General features: G+C 38.0%; 1 protein-coding gene across 11 annotated transcripts in view; it reads left to right on the plus strand.

Annotated features, from left to right (window-relative positions):
• Positions 1–1,657: 1,657 nt before the first annotated feature.
• Positions 1,658–22,766, plus strand: part of TRPM3 (transient receptor potential cation channel subfamily M member 3) — a 920,173-nt gene continuing 899,064 nt past the window's right edge. For 5 of the 11 annotated variants that reach the window (XM_073021528.1, XM_007969465.3, XM_007969468.3 and 2 more), the window contains exon 1: positions 1,659–2,111. In XM_073021528.1, the coding sequence (XP_072877629.1) occupies positions 1,929–2,111 (183 nt within the window). In that variant the 5' untranslated portion in view covers positions 1,659–1,928. Of the gene's footprint in view, positions 2,112–22,766 lie in introns of all 11 variants that reach the window. The other 6 variants (XM_037997448.2, XM_073021525.1, XM_073021526.1 and 3 more) reach the window with 2 other exon arrangements.

Genomic DNA, 22,766 nt, shown 5'->3' on the forward strand with positions numbered 1-22,766 from the left:
AAAAGTAAATATTTACTTTAAGGAATAATATGCTGACTTTTATTCTACCCTCTAGTTGGCATTTGGTTTTCATACCTGTGTAATTTTATAAACTAAGCGTAATCATTTTGATTTGTCTTTGTGAGGGGGAGGAATCTGGACTAAATTACGGTATTTCCATGAAATGTCACTAATAATTTCAGATCCATGAACTTAGATAGGGAGTGAGAAAATGTGAAATGCAGCCTGTGGTTTTCTCATTAAATGACATTGTGTGTTGCAAACATTGTTTAGAGTCTCATTTTGTTTAATATGGGTGTGTGATTTCTAGACACAGAGGGTTGTTTAAAAAGATAGGATGTATGCCCTGTGAGTCTCTTTTACTTAAAACGGCAGGATTAATATTCATGTAACACTACACACAGGTGCACAGCTGTGGGATTTTAGAGCTCTGTATTCCATTCCCGTAAACTAGCCAGTTTCAGAACCTTTGCTTAATCACATTGACCACTGCAACTCAGATTATGATTTTTACAGCTACTGCCACAACGCCAATTTTCCCACAGCATTTCTCACCCTCTTCCCTTCCCTCTTAATCCGCCTTCACCTTTGCCTCCTGAGAAGACCTGGCAATATTCAAATAGGACAGAGAATGCTTGATTTCAGAACAAAATGAAAATACATCTGTTGCCATTGCAACAGATAAGCAACCAGCCGGCCCTTTTCAACTGGGAGCGATTTCAGGCATCACTCCTTTTAATGGTGAGTAAAGTCATTGTTTTCAGGTTTTGTTAATTTGTGATGCCCCCAGCTGCTCTCCTTCATCTGATCAAGGGCATTCCTGAACATGTGGACAGCTCAGTCTGGTAAAATAACTGACACAAAACTCATGAGAGCCAGCCGGCTGTCCTAATGAGCAGAAGGCAAAAACATGAAAGAACAACAAGGTGCTGGGGTCACAGAATACACAACACACAGGAGCTCCACCACGAATCCGTCTCATGTCATCCTCGCTGCTTAACCGCCCAGGGTGAGAGGGGAAACTGAATACCCCATTCCTACCCCGGAGAGAGAAATGAGTTGAAGAAAGAAGTAACAGCCTTCCCTTCCCAAGAATCCTCCTCTGCTTCACCGCCACAGTGCAGGCCCTTGAAGGCCCTTAATTGCTGATGGGGATGGAGCAGATAGAATCACCTTGGGAGTTTTTAAATATCCTGATTCCCAGGCCACATCCAGGCCAATTAAATTAGACTCTGAGGAATATCACCATTTAAAAAAGAGAAAAAGAAAAAAGATCCAGGTAACTCCAGTGTGCAGCCAAGTCTGAGACCCAGTGGGCTAGTCTGAGCAAGCTAGAGAAGAAGTAAGTGCGGCGTCTGACAAGATGAAGCTCCACTCTCCCCAAGGATACTTAGGAGCTAGTTGTTGCAAAGAGAAGAAAGGGAAGAAAGGGAGCAGGAAGAACCAAGTTGCCCCTTCCTGTCTTTTCTAAGTCAACTGGAGTCTCCACCCACCCAGTGTGGGTAACCTAGGCTTCCACCCGCAGGTCGGGTTGGGGGGAGGTGAGTCCCCAAGTCTGGGGGACTGGGCGGGGTGAGGTGACCGCTGGGAGCACTACCCGGCGGCGCATCAGCAGCCTCAGGCGTGGGCCCTGCACTCTCCAGAGAAGGCGGCGGCTGCCGGGTGGAGAGCAATTTGGGGGCGCAAAAGAAAGCTGGCTCGGGCGCAGGTGGCGCTCGCAGCCCCAGCCCACAGTTGAGCCAATCGCGGGCGCAAGCGCAGCCTGGTGGCGGCGGCGGTAACGGAGCGCGGGGCTCTGGCAGGAGCCGGCGGAGGCAAAGGCAGCGCCAACCGAGAGCCGCGCGCAGGCTGGAGGGAGATCCGCAGCGAGGAGCCAGCGAGAGCGCTCGGCGCTGGGCGGTTTCCTGGCCGAGGGAGGCTAACTTCTCATGGGGAAGAAGTGGAGAGATGCGGCGGAAATGGAGCGGGGCTGCTCCGACCGCGAGGACAGCGCGGAGAGCCGCAGGCGCAGCCGGAGCGCCAGCCGGGGCAGGTTTGCTGAGTCGTGGAAAAGGTTAAGTTCCAAGCAGGGGTCTACCAAGCGCTCGGGACTCCCGTCGCAGCAGACGCCGGTGAGTGGCCAGGGGAGAGCCCCAGTCTTTGCTTTCCTTTCTCCCTCCGCACAAGACTCGAGCCCTTTCCATGGTGCTGAACTTGCCTCTTTAAGGGTGTGAGCCAGGGAACTTGTGGCGCCGCTTCTAATGAAAGAAAGTGCTGGGGGCTGTGAGGTAGGGCGAGAAGGAACGTCTTCCTTCCCTTCAGCAGGGGAGGGTCTCCTGACGTATCTGCAAAAATTGAAAACATGTTCGAGAGGCGAGGGGGCTCGCTGTTAGATCATAAGAGTTTTGCAGTTAACAGAGCGTGTGAGATGTTGTCGACTGTATTGTGACTCCTATGTACGTTCCCAAGGGTCTGTCTGTGCAGCATGTCGAAGGTACTCGGCCTCCGCTGAATGAGGGCGGAATAGAAAGGGCAAGCCATATTTTTACTCTCTTAACACTTGCTCTTTCCATCGCACACCCCCACTATTTTAATGGGAGCGTTTAATTGTTTGCAGAATGTCATTTGCATACAGAGAATAGCAAGAATATCCCAGGTGCTTATAATCCCACTGCTTAACATATACAACGTTCAAACAACAGTTTTCCCATGTGTCAGCTCCTCTTCACTGTCTAATTAGTGCAATAAAAGCACTCAAGTGAAATTAATATAGGCATCATATGTGTGTAGAGAAGTGCAGTTGATAAAAAACTTTAGCTGCATTTGCATTTTTAGTATGTGAATATTATGTTTTCCTTTATCCCAGAGGGAGAGAACTCTGTTCTAGAAGAGAGTGCAAAGCCCTCCTGTTGCTCCTTGGGAAGGATACACCACTTTTCCCAAACATCATTAAGAATGCCAGTGTGTGTGTGTGTGTGTGTGTGCACGCGCGTGTGTGTATGTGTGTGTATTTGTTTTATATCCAAAGGGCTTGACAGCAGATGTTGCATATTGAAGAGACTTTGATTTAATTAAAAGAAATAATGGTACATAAGCATTGATCCCACAGCGTGATTAATGTTGCCCTGCCCTGTTTTTGGGAAGTCGTCACTGAAGGATAAAAATTAATCCCCGAAAAGTAAGATGTTTAAACATTACTTCAACGGAATGTAATACAAACATTTAAAATTTTTGGTGTGTTTATTTTGGTTGCTTGTTTGCAAAAACGTTACGAAATTTCAGGTATTGTTCTCAAATACTTAATGTTTTTTGTGGGCAGGTGTTTTCATCTAAATATGGGTATAGCACACGTAAAAAGGCAAGTGATTTTACTTCAGGTGTAGAAATATTGTTTAGAAATGTGGACTCGAAAATAGTTTTTAAAAAGAATATTAATCTGATAGGTTTTTCTGAAATAAATTATGTGGAAAATATAAAATTCATGACATCTGTTTTTTATCAAGTATGTGAACTAAAAATTTAATCCTCTTTTTAATAGGAAGTCTAAGTATTAATCTGAGGAACTTCTTATGCTGCATTTTTTATTCTGTTCAACAGGTGTGTGCAAAGTTTATATCAGGAACATATAAAATCTTCATATAACTATGTTATAAGTTAGAGTAAATGATTGCAGGATTGTTACCTAGAATAAAAATGTGGGAAAGAGCCTAAGAGGGTACCATGACAACCAGAGACATCTGGAAAAGTAACTATGTCCTCTTGTTTACTAAGGGTGATGATGGTGCTGTAGTTCTCTGTAGTACTTGTTAATTGAAACATTAGTAATTCAGTTAAAAATCAGTTAAGGCAAAAGCCTGTGATTATTCTCACATTGCAGGGCAAATTAGATACTGATTTTCTTCTGAAAACCTAATAATAAGTGCTGCTAGCTATAATTTTTAATTATCAGTATTTTAAGCAAAGATAGTGAGGTTTTATAAATTTTAGAGCTAAGATGATGGTTTTGAACCAAGGTTTGATTCTACAGTTGTTAACAAAGAGTTTTGACTTCATTTGTGAGAAACCCGACTTATTTATGCCAACGGGAGGAAGGAAATCATAATGCTTATAGCAGACATGCTTATAAAAGTTTTAATCTTTAAGGTAAGATTTTTTCTTCCCCTTAAATTGAGCTATGAAAAATAGCCTAACCTATAAAGATTAAAGCAGTTAGTATGATTAATGCTGCTTTTTATTTATTCGTATGAATAGGTAAAATATTCCATAATGTAGCTGTGAATCCTATTCATTATGTATTGTCCCCAAAATATTGTGGTATCCATCCTGACAAAGAAAATATGAGGGGTTCACTCTTTCTTTTGAAGACAAAATAGAAAAACATGGAAAAATTTGATTAATAGTAGAAATTGGGGGCTTTCATAAATCTTTTTTCTTTTGAGAATATACAATAATTGTTTTTCTTAATGTGATATTTGTTACTCTCTTCTCTGCTTTAGTTGGATTCTTGAAATCATTTCGAGTTAAAGTTATTCCCAGGGAATGATATAGTCCATGACTCTGTCCCAAAGGGAATGATTGTATTAGTTTTTTTTTTTTTTTTTGAGATGGAGTCTTGCTCTGTCGCCAGGCTGGAGTGCAGTGGCGCGATCTCGGCTCACTGCAACCTCTGCCTCCCTGGTTCAAGTGATTCTCCTGCCTCAGCCTTCTGAGTAGCTGGGATTACAGGCACATGCCCCCACACCTAGCTAATTTTTGTATTTTTAGTAGAGATGGGTTTCACCATGTTGGACAGGGTGGCCTCGATCTCCTGACCTTGTGATCTGCCTGCCTCAGCTTCCCAATGTGCTGGAATTACAGACATGAACCAATGCGCCTGGCCTAGTTTTCATTTTCACTAGCAACAAAGCATTGCTTACATCGTAATTAATAGAAGATATTTTATTTAGCAAGGAGAGTTCTGCTATACTCCTGGTATCCAGAAGTACTTTATTCATGATCTGAGACATGCTGTTTTGGTGTGTAAAGTGTAGGGGAGGTCAGCTTGACTTGGCGCTGGCAGTTAGATTTCCTATCTACTTATCACTAAATATGTAGGGGTTTTCTTAGAGGTTGGGTAACTCCATAATTTTGATGCCAGTATTAGAAACCCAAAAGTTGCATTTCTGGCAGTCTCTTTGGAGTAAATGAACTCTTGATGCTCTTATGGAGTATGGCAGGCCTACAGAAGAAAATGTGTGCTATCCCTGCCACTGCCCACTTGGATCTGCTTCTGTTCTGGTGACAGGCAAAAGCAGCGCTGCCCTGTGCAGTAGCTGAAGGATGGGGCAGCTGTTCTGTGTCCTAATAGTGGCATTTAAAATGCCTGTTCTCAAGTTCTGGACCACAATAGTGGGTGTGTCTAACAAATCAATCCTTGTTGATTTGAAAAGACTTTTTTTTTTTTTTTCCATTTTTGTAATTCAGTAAACATTCTTCTCGCCCCTATTTTAAGGCTTCATGGTTTACAATGGAAGCTTTATGAATTAATGTTGCTTTGTTATAATCTATTAATCTACAATACTAAAATTACACCCCAAATCATAAAATTCTGATACAGCAAAGTGGTATTTAATTATATGCATTCCTTGGAAATTTTCTGAGATTGGGTCATAGGTTATTTTTCAAATCTAAACTGTTTTGTAGTAAATGTAAAGACATTTTATATTAATTTTATAATTGTATTATTATGAAAGTTATACATTTGAAATTCAGATATCAAATTAAGCTTCTGGATATTAATGTTTTAAATACTGTCTGTGTTGAATTAGTCAATAGGTATAAATGTAATTTAAAACTTCTTTGTCTCCATTCTATAAGATTTGGATTTCATATTTCTTTGTGAATTATTGTTCTTGTTATTCCTGCTATTTGTTTTGATTCTATCTGTACAGAAATGCATGGAAATCTACTGAAAGTTGATTTAGTAAGTGCTGTCTCGCATTACAAATGTCAGATGCTCCCCACAGCATGTATGTATTTTTATTTCATCACAAATTTTTAAATCAGAATATAAAGGAAAAATCCAGCATTATTTTGGGAAAAAGAGAAAAATAATTTAGATTTCAATTAAGTATATTTATCTCCTCCCAAATTGTATGCTCTCCTTTTCAAGCTTAATTTAAATTTAACCACACATTTATCTTTATTTAATTATTTATATTTATTTAGGTAAAACATACATATAAAATTTACCATATTTGCCATTTTTCAGTGTATAGTTTAGTAGTAATAAATGGATTTATACTTTTTTTTTTGCCTCTATATCCCCCCTTTCCCTTGCACTTAGCATGTATGTATTTTTAATTTTAAAAGGAGATTTCTCTTTCTACCCCCACAGCTATTTAAAAGCTTGTTTTCAAATATGTGCAGATTTAATTTAGTCTCAGAGTAAACTCTGTAAAAGGAAAAAAAGAAATGGTGCTGAGGGAGTAAAATGATGGAGGTGTAATTAGAGTTGTTTTTCAACCTTAGACAGCACTCTTGCTTCCACTAATGCTATAATTACCTTTATCAGCAGGTACCAACCACAGATTATCACACCTTGTGCAGACAAGTGGGCAACTGAGAGAGTGTATGGAAACAGCAGTGAGTATGTAGAAAACACAGTGCTACCAAGTAAGCAAGTCCATTTCAGCTGGTTACCAAAGCCACTTTTCTCACAGCTCTTTGAGATGCTGTGTGTGCAGGAGGGATCCACAAACAAACCTACCATTCGTTTCTGATGTTGACTTGCCCTCTTTGAGTCTACTAGGTAATTGCCAGTTTTCCCTGCTAAAAGCAGAATTCTTTAAGGTCTTAAAATAAATGAGGAAGGCCAGGCACAGTGGCACATGCCTGTAATCTCAGCATTTTGGGAGGCCGAGGCAGGTGGATCACAAGGTCAGGAGATAGAAACCATCCTAGCCAAAATGGTGAAACCTCATCTGTACTAAAAATACAAAAATTGGCTGGGGGTGGTAGTACGCGACCGTAGTCCCAGCTACTCAGGAGGCTGAGGCAGGAGAATCACTTGAACCCTGGAGGCAGAGGTTGCAGTGAGCCAAGATCATGCCACTGCACTCCAGGCTGGCGACGGAGTGAAACTCCGTCTCAAAAAAAAAAAAAAATAAAAAAAAAAAAGGAAACAAAAAGCCAAGTCAAAGGGAAAACTAAAGTCAGAAAAACTCATCTTCCAACCAATTGCCCATTTAAGGATTACGTGGCTAGTAGGTCCTTTGTGGCTATCATAGAAACAACTGCAACTGGGTGAAAAGAATTCTTGTTTCCTTTTTCAGTGTCTAATATGCTATTGCAAAGTCATTAAACCTTTAGTAGTTTGTTCTTGTTACACAAAGAGCTCTCCTGATGAAAGCAGAGTGAATCTCCTGCAGTGCTAGCCCATTATTGAATAAACCATTTCTTGACAGGTTGATTTTTGTCTACTGCCTTTTACTCACTCTGTTAAAAAAATAAAAAAGGGACAATGTTGTATTGATCAGGAATACAGTTGTATTTTCTTGTTATTGTGATTTTTTGTGTGTGTGAAAAAAAAGACCATTTTCTGATAGTGGTCCATTTTGCTGAAGCATTTCTGAAATAATATCTTTGTCTAGTAATTAATATATCACAATTTTAAATTAAAATTAAAAATTTTAATTTAGTTTTAGCTTTAATTTGAGGACCACAAATATGTTAGAAAATGCCTAATTCAAATATTTTAAGTTTGGAGGAGTAAAATATCTTTGCATTGTGGTGATTTTAAGTTTGTTTTCATTATTCCCAAAGATATTAGAACAGCTTCTCCTGCAATTAATTACTGAGATCTTTTAAAAACAATGGAATCATTAAAAATAACTTATAAATAGTAAGAAAACATTACTTTCATTTTGTTAGACCAGCTGTGATGGTCTATATGTTGCTTTTACTTTTTATTTCTTTCATTTGCAAAACCAAAAGAGGGCTGGTAAAGCAAAAATGAAAGGATTATAGAGAACAACGTTTAAAGAAACATTCATCTAACTTTTGTTGAACACTTAAGTGTTAGGCACCATGGTAAGTACTGGACAGCCTCTCTAATAGAGCTGATAGTTTAACACAAGAGATATGCAAAGTGACAATACAGAGATACACAAAGTCTAGCTTTATAGTCAGAATACCTTGGAGCAAAGGGTAGTCAATGCCTCTTTAAGTGTTGTGGTGGGAGGCTTTGAGAAAAAGCTTCTGAGACGTTGTACCTGCTTCTCAAAAGATGAGGAAGAAAAACAGTCGCTTGGATTTTGCAATTTGGAAAGAGGGCAATAATACCTTTCTGAGAGTCATTTTAAATGAGTCATGAGGATAGATACCAGTGCAGTGAATGGGAGGCAAGTTAGATGAGGAAAAGAAATAACAACAATGACAGCAAGTGCAAATATTTGTATGGTACTTACTATGTGCCAGGCACTCTTCTAAGCACATTGCATGTGCTGTTGTCTATTTCCTGACTTCCCATTAGAGTTCCACTATTTATTACAGCTGAAATATAAGCTCCACAAAGATAGGATCATTGTTTCGTTCACTGATTCATCCGTGAGCCTTGAACAGTACCTGGCACATAGTAAGCACTCAAATATTTCCTCAGTGAATGAATTAATCAATTAGTAAGTACCTTAATAAATATAATGCTCTCTAATTAATATAAGGTAGATATTAGGTTCTTGGCTATGGAGAGAAAAATAAATAGAGACAGAAATTTGTTTTTGCAAGATGAGAGAGATATCAGCATGCTTATTTGCTAGAGAAACAACCTAGTAAAGAAGGGGAGTTTAAATAAGCAGGAGATAGAATAGTGATAAAAACTAGTCCATAGGCCTGCAGGAGGTGGGATTTATTTTATGGGATAGTTGAAGACCAATTTTTCCACGGAGTAAATACAGACTCCGATCCCTCTCTTTGTCTTTAACGACTTGCCTGGTAGAAATTAGACCTATGGTTGATTCTTTTGCAGGTTTTACTTAGTATATATTTAGTCTAGAATGTTAGTGAATTAATTCACAAGTGGTCATACAAGAAAATATGTACTTTGATTGAAACTCTTGTTAAAAACTCAGAGATGGCTAAAATGCTATTTTGTATCTTTCTCTGACTTGGCCAAATACCCAAAGGCACATAAAAGATTTCCCAGACTTCAGTAAGGTAGGAATCACTCCTTTGGTTGTCCTGAAGAAAGATATCTAAATTCAGAGTTGACACGACAATCTGCCAATCCATGCATTTAATATAATGGGATTGTACATTTATTAAAAATGCCTCCCTGGAATACCAAAATTTGGACCACAAAATAGCTCTAAAAAAGGGAACACATTCCTGGTGATAACAAGCTAGGTTTTTGTCCTTTCTGAAGGTTAATTTTTCTAGGACTTTCTTGAGAATGGACTTTATCATGGTGAGATTAGGGCAGAAGGGCTCTGTTGAGTAAGAGTGTTCCCAAGAAGGCTGATGCGAACACAGCTCATCTCTCATTTCAGAGTTCACTGGAAAATTTCAATTTCTTTTAGAAAACGGTATGGTGGCTTTGGAACTGAGCAGATCTAGATTGGAATCCTGGTTCTGTCCATTATTAGCTGTGTAGCCTTGGGTGAATTATATTTCTATGACTCTTTTCTCCCCAATTCTGTTAGGATAATCCTTCTTCCTTTCCTAGTGAGTTTAAGATTCACTTTAATGTTTTGTTAATAAAGAAATGTGTTTATTGTATTTATTTTTATTTAAAGCTTAGTCTCAAATATACAAATAGTAGAAAATATGACAAAATAATCCACATAATCATAATACACATTAGAGATGAACAATTTACCATCTTCAGTTTTTTTGAAATAAATAAAATGTCTTAAAAGAACCTAAAATATCCCCATGCCATTTCCTTGATTGTCCGGATCCTAATCTTTGACCTGATTCAAAATTTTACAAGGGGCAGCAGGGGTGTGGTGCTGGCTTTCCCATCTAAGACTGTATTAACATTCAAATTAGACAGACTTGATTTCCAGCCTGATTCAGGTCATTCACTGGTTTTGCAACTGAATCTTATTGTCTTCCATCATGATAAAATGAAGGTGGAAATACCTGCCCCCGGATGAATTATGAACATTAAATGTATCGCTGTGTATAGTTAATTCAGTGTCTGGTCAGAGCTATTCACTGAATGGAAACAGTTATGTAACTATTGGTGTTAACTAGACATGTTACAACACGTGTGAAAAGCAGAAGTTGCTTTTGTTTGACAGGAAATGTTGTTTATAGTCTTTAATTTTTCTGAAATTAGAATGTTGTCGATCATATCCAAGATGTGGTATAAGACTGATGTTTGTTTTGGGCTGGTTTTGAAAGTGCTTTAGAAAATAAAATCAGTTTGTCTTTTCCAAGATGATTATTTTCTACAGCAGATCCTGGTCCTTGAAATGTCCATTCTTCTATGGTTTTACCAAAGGTAGTTTATTGACATTCTTGGGGCTAAAATATAAAATCCATACTATATTGAAATATGATACTTTTTGCTTTTGGCATTTTTATTACTGGATTCTTTATGTATTGAAATAGATTATAGTTATAAAATTAATCTCTTCATGAAGCTCAAGGATTTTGGGAAGGAATGTTTTTAAAACTTTCTTTTATTGTGGGATATTACAAACATATACAAAAGTAGAGGCAAGGGTATAATAAACCTATAACCTAGCTTTAATAATGACCAAATCATGACAAATCAATCTTGCTTCATCTTTATCCCTATTTTCTATTTATTCTCTCCCCCACTAGATTATTTATAAGCAAGTGTTAGGTATTACATCACTTCCTCTAAAAATATTTATTTATTTATTTTTGAGGCAGAGTCTCACTGTCACCCAGGCTGGGGTGCAGTGGCACAATCATTGCTTACGGCAGCCTCAACCTTCCAGGCTCAGGTGATTCTCCTACCTCAGCCTCCCAAGTAGCTGGGACTACAGGCATGCACCACCACACCCTGCTAATTTTTAGATTTCGTTTATAGAGAAGGGGTTTCACCACATTGCCCAGGCTGGTCTCAAACTCCTTGGCTCAAGTGATCCTTCCACCTCAGCCTTCCAAAGTGCTAGGATTACAGGCATGAGCCTCTGCAACCGCCCAGGACTCTTTATTAAAACAAAACTGCAACACTATTATCAAATTAGAAAAAAAAACTTCTTAATGCCCACAGATATTGAATTAGAACTGTATTTCCTTGATTACCTCATAATTCTGTTTGAATTAGAATCCAACTGTAGTGGACACATTATAGTTTTCCCTTTTAGTCTATAGTTTCCCCTCTCCTGATCTCTCTTCTTTTGCTCTCAACAATTATTTGTCAGAGAACTATATTTATCCTGTAGAGTTTTCTACATTCTGTATTTTGCTGAATACATCCCAATGGTGTTATCTCAGATGTTTCTCTGTCCATTGTATTTCCTATGAACTGGTGTTTTGACCAGGTGCCTAGATCAGTTTTAATTTGAGTTTTTGGCGACAATACTTCATAGGTCTTCTGGCTGTATCTCATTTTTGGGTATTAGCCACCATTGGGGGTAATTGCTTAGAGAAGGGGCTGGCAAACTTTTTCTTCAAAGAGCTAGATAGTAAATGTTTTGGGTTTTTTCTTTTTTCTTTTTCTTTTTTTTTGTTTTTGGATTTTCACTGTTTTGCTCAGGCTGGAGTGAAATGGTGCCATCTCTGCTCACTGCAACCCCTGCCCCCTGGCTTCAAGCAATTCTCCTGTCTCAGCCTCCTAAGTAGCTGGGATTAGAGGTGCCTGCCACCACTCCCAGCTAATTTTTGTATTTTTGGTAGAGACAGGGTTTCACCATGTTGGCCAGGCTTCTCTCGAACTCCTGACCACAAGTGATCCACCCACCACAGCCTCCCAAACTGCTAGGACAGGCATGAGCCACCGTGCCCGGCCAATGTTTTAGGTTTTGCAGGCTATAGGATCTCTTATAATTATTCAATTCTTGCTGTTACAGCTCTTTCAAAAGCAGCTATAAGCATTATGTAAATAAATGGTCATGGCTGTGTTCCAATAAAACATTATTTATAAACACTAAAATGGGAATTTCATATAATTTTTACCTTATGAAATATTATTCTTTTGATATTTTAACCATTTAAAAATGCAAAAATTATTCTTAGCTTACAGGCTAAGAAAAACTGATAATGGACTGGATCTGGCCCTTATTTGGAGTTTGCCAAGATCCATTATTTTATTCGGGCATTGTAAAATAGTGATATTATGATTCTGTCTTTCCTTTTTCATTTATTAACTGAAATAATTTTATAAACAGAAACTTTCTTCATCAACTATTTTCTTATTCTGAGTTATATTTCTTATAATAAAGTCAAGATAAATGTTTGAGGCAGTTTTTAAAAAATTGAGCTAATAATAAGCTGTGTGGTGGCATTAATTTGTTAGTGTACTGTCAGGCCTTAGATTTTAATTGGGGCATTGTGTTCAGTTAACTAGCAGAAAATATTTGGCCCAGTAATTGTGGAGGCCAATTAAAGTATTATTAAGAAATAGAACTTATAAAAATATATTGTCAAACTATTTCTATATTAAAGATTCTGCTTTCAGAATTTAAAAAAGTGTTGGACATCGTGTTAAGTTTCCAATACTGCCATAAGAAACTACTACAAACTTAGTGGCCAAAAGTAACATGTATTTATTATCTCAGTTCTGTAGTATAGAAGTATGACATGGGTTCAGTAGACCACACATCAAGATGTCAGCAGGGCTGTGTTTCTGTAATATCTAGACGAAAATCTACTTGCTTGCCTTTTCCAGCTTCTAGAAACAGCCCACATTCCTTGGCTCATGGTCCCTGTCTTAGTCCGTTTTCACATTGCTGATAAAGACATACCCAAGACTGGGAAGAAAAAGAGGTTTAGGCCAGGCACGGTGGCTCACAAGGCAATCCCCACACTTTGGGAGGCCGAGGTGGGCAGATTGCGAGGTTAGGAGATCGAGACCATCCTGGCCAACGTGGTGAAACCCCATCTCTACTAAAATGCAAAAAATTAGCCAGGCGTGGTGGTGCGCACCTGTAATCCCAGCTACTCGGGAGGCTGAGGCAGGGGAATCGCTTGAACCTGGGAGGCGGAGATTGCAGTGAGCTGAGATCGAGCCACTGCACTCCAGCCTGGGCAACAGAGCAAGAATCCATCTCAAAAGAAAAAAAAAAAGAAAAGAAAAAAAAGAGGTTTAATTGGACCTACAGTTCCACATGGCTGGAGAGGCCTCAGAATCATGACAGGAGGTGAAAGGCACTTCTTACATGGTGGCAGCAGGAGAAAATGAGGAAGAAGCAAAAGCAGAAATGCCTGGTAAACCCATCAGATTTTGTGAAACTTACTATCACGAGACTAGCAAGGGAAAGACTGACCCCCATGATTCAATTACCTCCTGCTGGGTGCCTCCCACAACATGTGAGAATTCTGGGAGATACAATTCAAATCGAGATTTTCGTGGGGACACAGCCAAACCATCTCAGTCCCTTTCTCCATTTTCAAAGGCAGTAAAGTTACATCTTGTTGGCCTTTCTGCTATCACATTGCTTTCTCTGATTCTCCTCTTCTGCCTCTCTCTTCTACATTTAGGAAACCTTATGATTACATTGGGCCCACCTGGGTAATTGAAAAACCATCTCTTTATTTTAAGGTCAAATGATCAACTACCTTATTCCCCATTGACATGTAAAGTAGCATATTCACAGGTTCTGGAAATTAGGATGTGAACCTCCTTGGGAGGTTATTATTCTGCCTTCCATAGGCATTGAGATATTACTTTTTGATTTGTTAACGCTTTACTAGAAAATGTTATGGAGATGGTATTGAATGATTCTAAGGTGTCTTTAAATCCATGATAAATACTCATGTATTTGGAATGAGGTTCTGCTGGTAGACAAAGGAACAGAATAGATGAGGTTCCTTGCACACTTTGGTTTTCTGAGTGTTGAATTTATAGTGATGGCAGTAGAAGAGGAAATTGCCTTTCTTACTAGTGGATAGTCAGTAAATTTGGGTATGTGAATGTTTTGTTTTAATGAGCACTCACTTCGTACAAGAGAAGGACTCAAATGCTATAGGAAAAAGAAATGTGAAAAAGACTTCTAAGAGACTTACTTGCTACAGAGGGGAGGAATGAAACTAGAATTTGGCATATAACATGATATATTGTAAGCCTATTAGATAGTAATTATACATATTTTATATATTATGACTATATTATTCACATTTTAAGTACACTAAAGTTGTCTTAATTATATTATTATTCAGCTAAAAAGTTTAATAAGATGGGTCAAATGAGTGAGAAAACCAATTGATTGTAGTCATGAACAGATAGTGTAATTTTCAGTTATTGATTAATTGAATCGAAGCTGTACAGGTAAAATAAGTTTTTGAATATTCTTATTTATTATTTTCTCCATGGATATTGCAAAATACAATTATTACTAGTTTGTAAATACATTTTTTTTTTTCTTCTCAATGAGTGAGAACAACACTTAAGTTTAAATTTTGCATTACAGTTAGTTTTAAAATAGGGCTGTTACCATTTTTTCCTGTTATTTGAGGACATCTGATTTTTGATAAAAGTGTCTTCTTTGCTCCATAAATCAAGATTATAATAATAGATAATTGTTATACATCACTGTTAATAGGCAAGAAAGAAAGGTGAAAAATTTAGCACTCAGTGAGTACATAAACAATAGCTTGAGGCTTCAGAATGTTAACCTCAAATAAGATGAGAAGTTGAGCCTCCCTTTCTTTTCAAAAATGGGCCTATTTTAGGGAGGTATGGCTTTGTGAAAAAGTCTAGACAATCCTGACCTGAAAAACCAAATTACTGTAAGTACAACTGAAGTAGCAGGTAATCTTGGGTTATGTGTCTACAATACTCATTTGTATCTGTGGGAATGTTTTGAGCTTAAAATTGCAGCACTTGTTCAGAATTATGGAAAAATAAACAACCATGTTTGTAGATATACAGCTGATGGAGACTGTGCAGATGATTGGATATTGTATTAGTTTATTCTCATGCTGCAGATAAAGACATATCTGAGACTGGGTAATTTATAAAGGAAAGAGGTTTAATTGACTCGCAGTTCAGCATGACTGGGGAGGCCTCTGGAAACTTACAATCATGGCAGAAGGGGAAGCAAACATGTCCTTCTTCACATGGTGACAGGAAGGAGACATGCCAAACAAAGGGGGGAAGCCCCTTATAAGACCATCAGATCTTGTGAGAATTCACTATCACAAGAATCACTGTCACAAGAACTCATTATCACAGTTACGGGGGTAACTGCCCCCATGATTCAATTACCTCCCACCAGGTCCCTCCCATGACATGGGGATTATGGGAACTACAGTTGAAGATGGGATTTGGGTGGGGACATAGCAAAACCATATCAGAGATGAAGGCTTAGAAATTCTGCAATTGGTCACTCATGGCTAAAAAGAAGTACCAGTGAAGCATGAACAGAAACTAAAGAAAGCTGAAGATTATATTCATAGCACGGCAAAGAAACCAAGACAAAGGCAAAAAGGCCTGGACCTTCACTTTTAGGGGCTTTTCCCTTTATCTTTCCTGAATAAGGATTTTACTGTAGTTATACTATATATTATTAATATTACTATTCCAACTTGTGTGTATAATTAAGTTTAAGTTAATTGGTGAGTATTCATTATGTGTCTTTATTTGTTGTTGTCTTTATAAATTCTCTCATAAAAGAAGCCTTTCAAGATTTATTGAGAGAAAGTAGTATAATTGGACCTGACATTTGCTGTCACCAACACATTGCCCAGAGTGGGTCCCAGTTTCAGAACAGGATCTAGTCCCATTTTTTTGACTTCATATCACAAAGTCATCCCTGTAAACACACATTTTGAACAAATAGATAAACTCTAGAATTGTTTTCATTGTTCTAAATTATCGACAGCCATTTTGTGACAAAGAAATGAGTTTTTATGCATTTAAAAGCATAAGATACTCCTGCACTAAGTGCAATTAATTTTCCTTAAAAGATAAACAGTAATGATTCAAATTACCAAAGCCTAGGACAAAATGAGAATGATCTGGCTTACAGCTACAAAAAGAGCTCGTTGCTTTGAAGGTTCATCAAGTTATTGAATGTAACTATAGAATGCACTGGTAACAGTAACTAAAACAAGAGCTTACTTCATGTTATTAAGACCAAACATCCCAAATGAATAGGCCATGAAAAATGAATGCAGAAGGAACCAGAGATAAGCAAAAAAAAAGTCCTACTTTTGTCTCATTACCCATTAAATACAGTTGGGGGAGGGAAAACATTTTTTTTTTCAATCATACTGTATCTTGTATAACTGGTGCCTTTGGGTCCACTGATGGAGACAGACTATTAGGCTGATATGATAACATCATGGTTCTGCATTAATGTGAGCAGTGAGGTAATTCACAGGATATTGTATTACTGCATAGTTTATGAATCATACACATTGTAAGACCTCTGGAAGGCTGGATGTTATTTCTTCTTCCTGGGTAAAAACTTTATATGTACCAGAGTATACTATGTACCAGAGTATAATCTGGTCCTTTAGTTTAGGATCTCCTTCAGGACAATGACTGTATTTTACTAATCAGTGTATTCCTAAATCTTGCTCAGTGGCTGGCATGTTGTAGAAACTCAGTAATTGTGTGGGAAGTAAATGAAAGAGCATAATGAAAATACTCTAGACTTTGGTGTTTCATATCCTTGACAGACAGAGGATGAAGGAAGAGAGAAAAATGAGCGTAATTTTGGCATTTATTACTACCAGGCTCTTTTAATGATCTCTTATGTAATCTTTCATCATCATTCCATGGTAGGTTTTCTTTTGATGCACAAATCATGGGAGAAGAGATAAAATTTCAGAGAAGTGAAATCTATTTTAACCAAGGTCAGCTGGGAAAAGGTAGAGCAAGAACTCAAATATAACTACCCTTTAATTTTTTGTCAATACTCTACTGACTTGTGAATTAGAGGTAAGATGATAAAAAGAGTGTAAGCAACGTTAATGTGTGTCTTTTCCCTCACAAAGATGATTTCTTCTTGAAGTTGGCTTAAAGGTCACTATGGATGTAGAGACTAAGTCAAGGAAGTGCTTGACAAGGAAACCATATTGTTTGCAAACAATCTAGTTTCAGGAGAAAATTATTGAATGAAAAAAATAAAAAATAGGGCAATATAATTGTATTTACATGACCTGAAGACTTTATTTCCAGTATCTTTTCAATGTGCTGAATCATTTACTTAATCTTTCAAGTTTTAGATAAGCCCTGGTTATTTCTTTATGTGATGTCAATCAAAATCAGATCTAGAAAACTTTAAATTCATCAAGTGAAACTTACAGAACACTTAAGTGGGTTCTCTCTCTCTCTCTCTGTCTCTCTCTCTCTCTCTGTGTGATATCTACTATTAAGAATATGACAAGAGACAAATAAGTGTCTTCATTAAGAGTTTAATTTCAGGAAGTTATTACCTTGGTTTGTCTCAAGGTTAGAATAGAGTCAAGCCAATATGCTGTATCTTCAATATTTTCAATTGTATCAAATGAGTGTTGATGTCCATAACAATGACCCTCAATCAAGATACTGTACTCAGTCATAAGAGGATGGATTTATGTTTCATGCTTCCTACTTACTATTGTAAGAAACTGCATTCAGATCAGAAAGAGAAATGTTCAGAATCAATGGGTAAAAGAAGAGTTGATGATTAACTGGAAAATAGTTTAATCAAAAATACCCCTTTTACAAGCATTTTTTTTTTTTTTTTTTTTTTTTTTTGAGATGGAGTCTCACCCTCTTGCCCAGATTGGAGTGCAGTGGCATGATCTCGGCTCACTGCAACCTCTGCTTCTTGAGTTCAAGCAATTCTCCTGCCTTAACCGCTCAGCAGCTGAGGCTACAGGTGCACGCCACCATCCCCAGCTAATTTTTGTGTTTTTAGTAGAGATGGGGTTTCGCCATATTGGCCAGGCTGGTCTTGAACTCCTGACCTCGTGACCCACTTGCCTTGGCCTCCCAAAGTGCTGGGATTACAGATGTGAGCCTCTGTACCCGACTACCAGCATTCTTATTTAATCTCACTCTGTATGCTTATAAAAAGTATAAGACTACCTCTTTACAGCCAAGTATATTTAAAATCTAATTAGGACAGGTTGCCTTTTGCTGCTAAAGTCACCCATATAATTGAATAATTTCCATCCATTCTTTCCCATCTTGTAGGGATATAAGAGAAGCAAAATGTGCTGACCTTCTTGATTTGTTATGAGAAGAGGCGGAAAAATGAATATTTGATGTATGCTCAGCATTTTGTTAAGCTTTTTTTGTTTATAAAACTTCCATATTTCGTATGTGTTTTCTCATTCAATTTGTACAACAATCTGATTATGTAGGTAACATTTTCATTTTATCAAGTTCCAGCCCTCCTGGAGCTTATATGCTAATGAAGGCCAGCAGAAGATACACTGGCAAGCAAATAAATATATAATAAGATGTCTAGTGATTATAGGTGCTGTAAGGAAAAATTAAGCAAGATAGGGAGGTAGAGAATGAGAGGGGGCGCCATTTGAGCTAGAGAGAAACTCTATCTGATTGTTGCTATTAGGTAGATGTCAGAAGGAAGTGAGGGAGCAAGCCATGGAGATACTAAATGAGGGAAAGAACGTTCCATGCAGAATGAACTGCAAGTACAAGTGTCCCGAGGCAGGGGCATGCCTGATGTGTTTGAGGAACAAGAAGGCAGCCAAAGAGGCTGGAGCTGTCAGCCTGGAAAAGAGGGATAGGAGAGAGAGATTTGAACCCATGTCTGACTCCAAACCTATGTGCGCAAATGCTCCCCTCAATCTATGAATTGGGGGACAGTGTAGCAATTAGGGAAAGATTAGGGGATTCAAAACAACCCTAGGCTTTGCAATATACACTGTGAGTAATGTAGGAAATCACAAACAGAACTGTAAAATGTTTTATTGAAGGCAGGATTATGTAGTTTGGCCTTTAGGATATTGGAAGCTGTGTGTTTGCAGATTCCAACTACACAGGGCAGATTCAACTAGAAACAGCAGTGACATGAGAATGTTAGTGATAGTTACCCATGTTGAACTCCATGTTCCAGAAACTGTTCTGTGAGATTTACATATATTGAACCATTTATTTCTTATGACAACCTTGTTGTACTCATTTTACAGATAAGAGAACTAAGGCACAAAGATATTAAGTAACTTGCCCCATGTTATGAAGTTTAGGTTTGAAATCAGCCTGCCTGACTCTACATTCTGTAGTCTTAAAAAACAGAGGAAACAGAAAAAAATGTAGAGCAATTCTTCTTTTATTCTTTTATTATTATTTTTTAACCCATTACTTTCCTGAAATAGGGAGCAAAGATTGACAGGTGAGCTACCAGAAAAACATTTACTCTTATCTGTCTGAAGAATATGAAAGGAAGTTGGGAGAAATGAGTTAAGGAGAACAGTGAAGATCCACTTTTAGTCAAAGTATTTTCTCCTTTCAGTTTCCCTGTGGCCGACGACCAGCACAAAAATGAGATTAACCAATGAGAAACAGTATTGTGCAAAAATTAGGTCCTCAATAAAATGCTCTTTATATCTGGGTAAAAAAGCTGTTTCCTTTTTTTTCCTTTTTCCTTTGAAACAGGGTCCCGCTTTGTTGCCCAGGTTGGAGTGCAGTACAATCATGAAGTTCTTACTTTTAAATTAAGCAAATTCTTGAAACCTGGGTCAACTTTATGATTATAAGGTATTCATTCCATACCTACTCAAGGATTAAAAGGAGCCATGAGAAAGTATAAATCTGTTTTTGTTGTTGCTATTGATATTTTAAAAATTTGTGTGTTTTATGTTTTTCATTAGGCAAGGCTTTTAGATTAGTATCACTTGCAAATTGTTTGCTGAAATATGCCAGAAGCATCAGAATAAGTAGTTTAAGATTCTATTTGTCAACCTTGGTTAGAGATTCGTCAATGATATAAACACACATACACACTCACAGTTCCTAAGAACAACAACAAAAAACACATGTCCAGAAATTCTGAAGAAACTCAATGATGAAGTGTAAAACTGTTCATCCAAATATGTAACTGATTTTAAACAGCCACTCCATTGGAGAAGGGTTCCCAAACTTGATGGCCATCTGAATCACCTGGAAAACTTTTTTTTTTTTTTTTTAAAAAGCAGCCTGGCTGGCGCTGTGGCTCCTGCCTGTGATCCCAGAACTTTGGGAGGCTTAGGCGGGCAGATTGTCTGAGGTCAGGAGTTTGAGACCAGTCTGGCCAACATGGTGAAACCCCATCTCAACTGAAAAATAAAAAAAAACAAAAACAAAAACAAAAAAACAGCTGGGCGTGGTGGCAGGCACCTGTAATCCCAGTCACTCGGGAGGCTGAGGCAGGAGAATTGTTCGAACCCAGGAGGCAGAGGTTGCAATGAACTGAGATTGCGCCATTGCACTCCAGCCTGGGCAACAAGAACGGAACTCAGTCTCAAAAAAACCAAAAAACAAATAAAAAACAGGCTACTGGATGGACTATACCATGCCTGTGAACTTTCTATCTCTGTAGCAGGCTTAGGAAAACTATAGCTTGAAAAGTTCCTCAGGTGATGTAGTTGATAACCCAAACAATGACAATACATTTTAATTTATTTTATTTTACATTTTATTTTTTCCAACTTTTATTTCAGATTCAGGGGGTACATGTGCAGGTTTGCTACCAAGGTATTTTGTGTGATGCTGAGGTTGAGAGTACAGTTGAATCCGTCATTCACGTAGTGAAGTGAGCATAGTACTCAAGAGGTAGTTTTTCAACCCTGGCCCCCTGCCTCCTCCTCGCTCTACTAGTCCCCAGCATTTACTGATTCCATCTTTATGTCCATTTGTATCCAATGATTAGCTCGCACTTGGTGAGAACGCACAGAACTTGGTTTTCTGTTTCTGTGTTAGTTTGCATAAGATAATGGCCTCCACCTGCATCCAAGTTGCTGCAAATGACATGATTTTGTTCTTTTTTTATGCCTGTGTAGTATTCCATGGTATATATGTACCACATTTTCTTTATGTGGTCCACTCTTGATGGGCACCTAGGTCGATTCCATGTCTTTGCTAGTGAGGATAACACTATTTTAATAACCATTATCTATGATTCTCGGTGGTTCTCGGTGTTAGCATATAGCAGAATCACCTGAAGGTCTTGTTAAACCACAGCTCTCTGGGTCCCATCCTCTGGATTTTCTAAAAAAGTACAGCTGAAGTGTGGTGTGAAAATTTGCATTTTTAACAAGTTTCCAGGTGTTGCTTCTGCTTCTGATGGTCTGGGCATGACAGTTTAAGACTCCCTCAGTTATAAAAACTTTACAGTAAGACTGAGGAGGGTGTAGGAGATATGAGTATCACCACTTTGAGTCTAGCCACAACGACGACCTGGACTCCATGGTACAAGATGGAATCATTGACCGGTGAAGAAAAACCGTGAGTAAGACATTATTGCTCTGAGGTATAATTAATCAATTCGGTTGTTTGTGGTTTTAGTGAGTTTGTGAATAATGCACTAACCAGGGGCAATACTACATTATACAAAGCCATTTCTTAGCTGACTACTAATGTCTAAAATTTAGTTTCATGAGATTAGAAAGAGCAAAGTTGGGGAAGTAATCTTTTATTCAAGGATGAAATCCGATATAATGGCAGACATAAAGGAGATAAGCAGACGTTTCTCAAGACAGAGGAAAAAAATAGAGAATTACCTCTGGGATTAGGTCTGGAAATGTTTTTTTGTCTTAACGCCTTAGTAAGTACTTTACAACTGTTAGTACAGTGTAAATCACTCAGTGTTCTTAGATCCTAAATTGTTCTGAGAAAGAAAATGGCAAGCTAATAGGAATAAAGTCAAGGAAGCTTTGCACAACAAAACCTGTGAAGCATCTATATAATTTATGGGGTCCAGTGTAAAATAAGTATGCAAGTCCCCATATTCAGAAGTTAAGAATTTCAAATGGCAACAGCAGAACATTACAGCATGGGGCTCTGTGCGGTTAAACCAATCTCATGCCCCAGAAGCCAACCCTGGGTATAATCAAGAGAGTTTCAGAAGATTGGAGTTAGATTTGAGTTCTATCCCTGACACTGTATCATTGGAAGTGACCTACCTTATCTCATTGCTTGTGAGTTTCTTGATACGTACAATTCGGAGAATAATCCTTATCTTGAAAATTTATTGAGAAAAACAAGTTAGGTAATATGTCAAAGTCCCAGTGGTAGTGTGTGGTATAAAAACCTCATTAGAACCTTAAAAAACCCTAAATTAAAAAAAAAAAAGTTGCTGGGGCTGAAGAGATTATTTTCCCAGTATGGGTGTCATTTTGCAAATTCTTATAAAGCTGATTAATTCCTTAAATGTTTGTTGGTTGCCTATAATGTGTTAGGCATTGTCCTAGGTGCTGGGCTTACTGCTGTCCTTGTGCAGATCAGATCACAGTTTAGTGGGAGACACAGCCAATAAACAAGTAGATGAAACATAATTGTGAAATACAAAAATTACAGTGGCATAAAATAACTGGCGCAAGGGGTATAATATTAGAGGGAGGCCAGGGAAAGCTTCTCTGAAGAGGTTATATCGAGGCTATTATAATCTAAGGGTGGAGAAAGATCTAGTATAGGAAGTGCATTCCAGGTAGAAGGAGCAACACGTGCAGACTAT

The sequence above is a fragment of the Chlorocebus sabaeus genome, chromosome 12, assembly GCF_047675955.1.
Source record: "Chlorocebus sabaeus isolate Y175 chromosome 12, mChlSab1.0.hap1, whole genome shotgun sequence".
NCBI classification, from domain to species: Eukaryota; Metazoa; Chordata; class Mammalia; order Primates; family Cercopithecidae; genus Chlorocebus; species Chlorocebus sabaeus.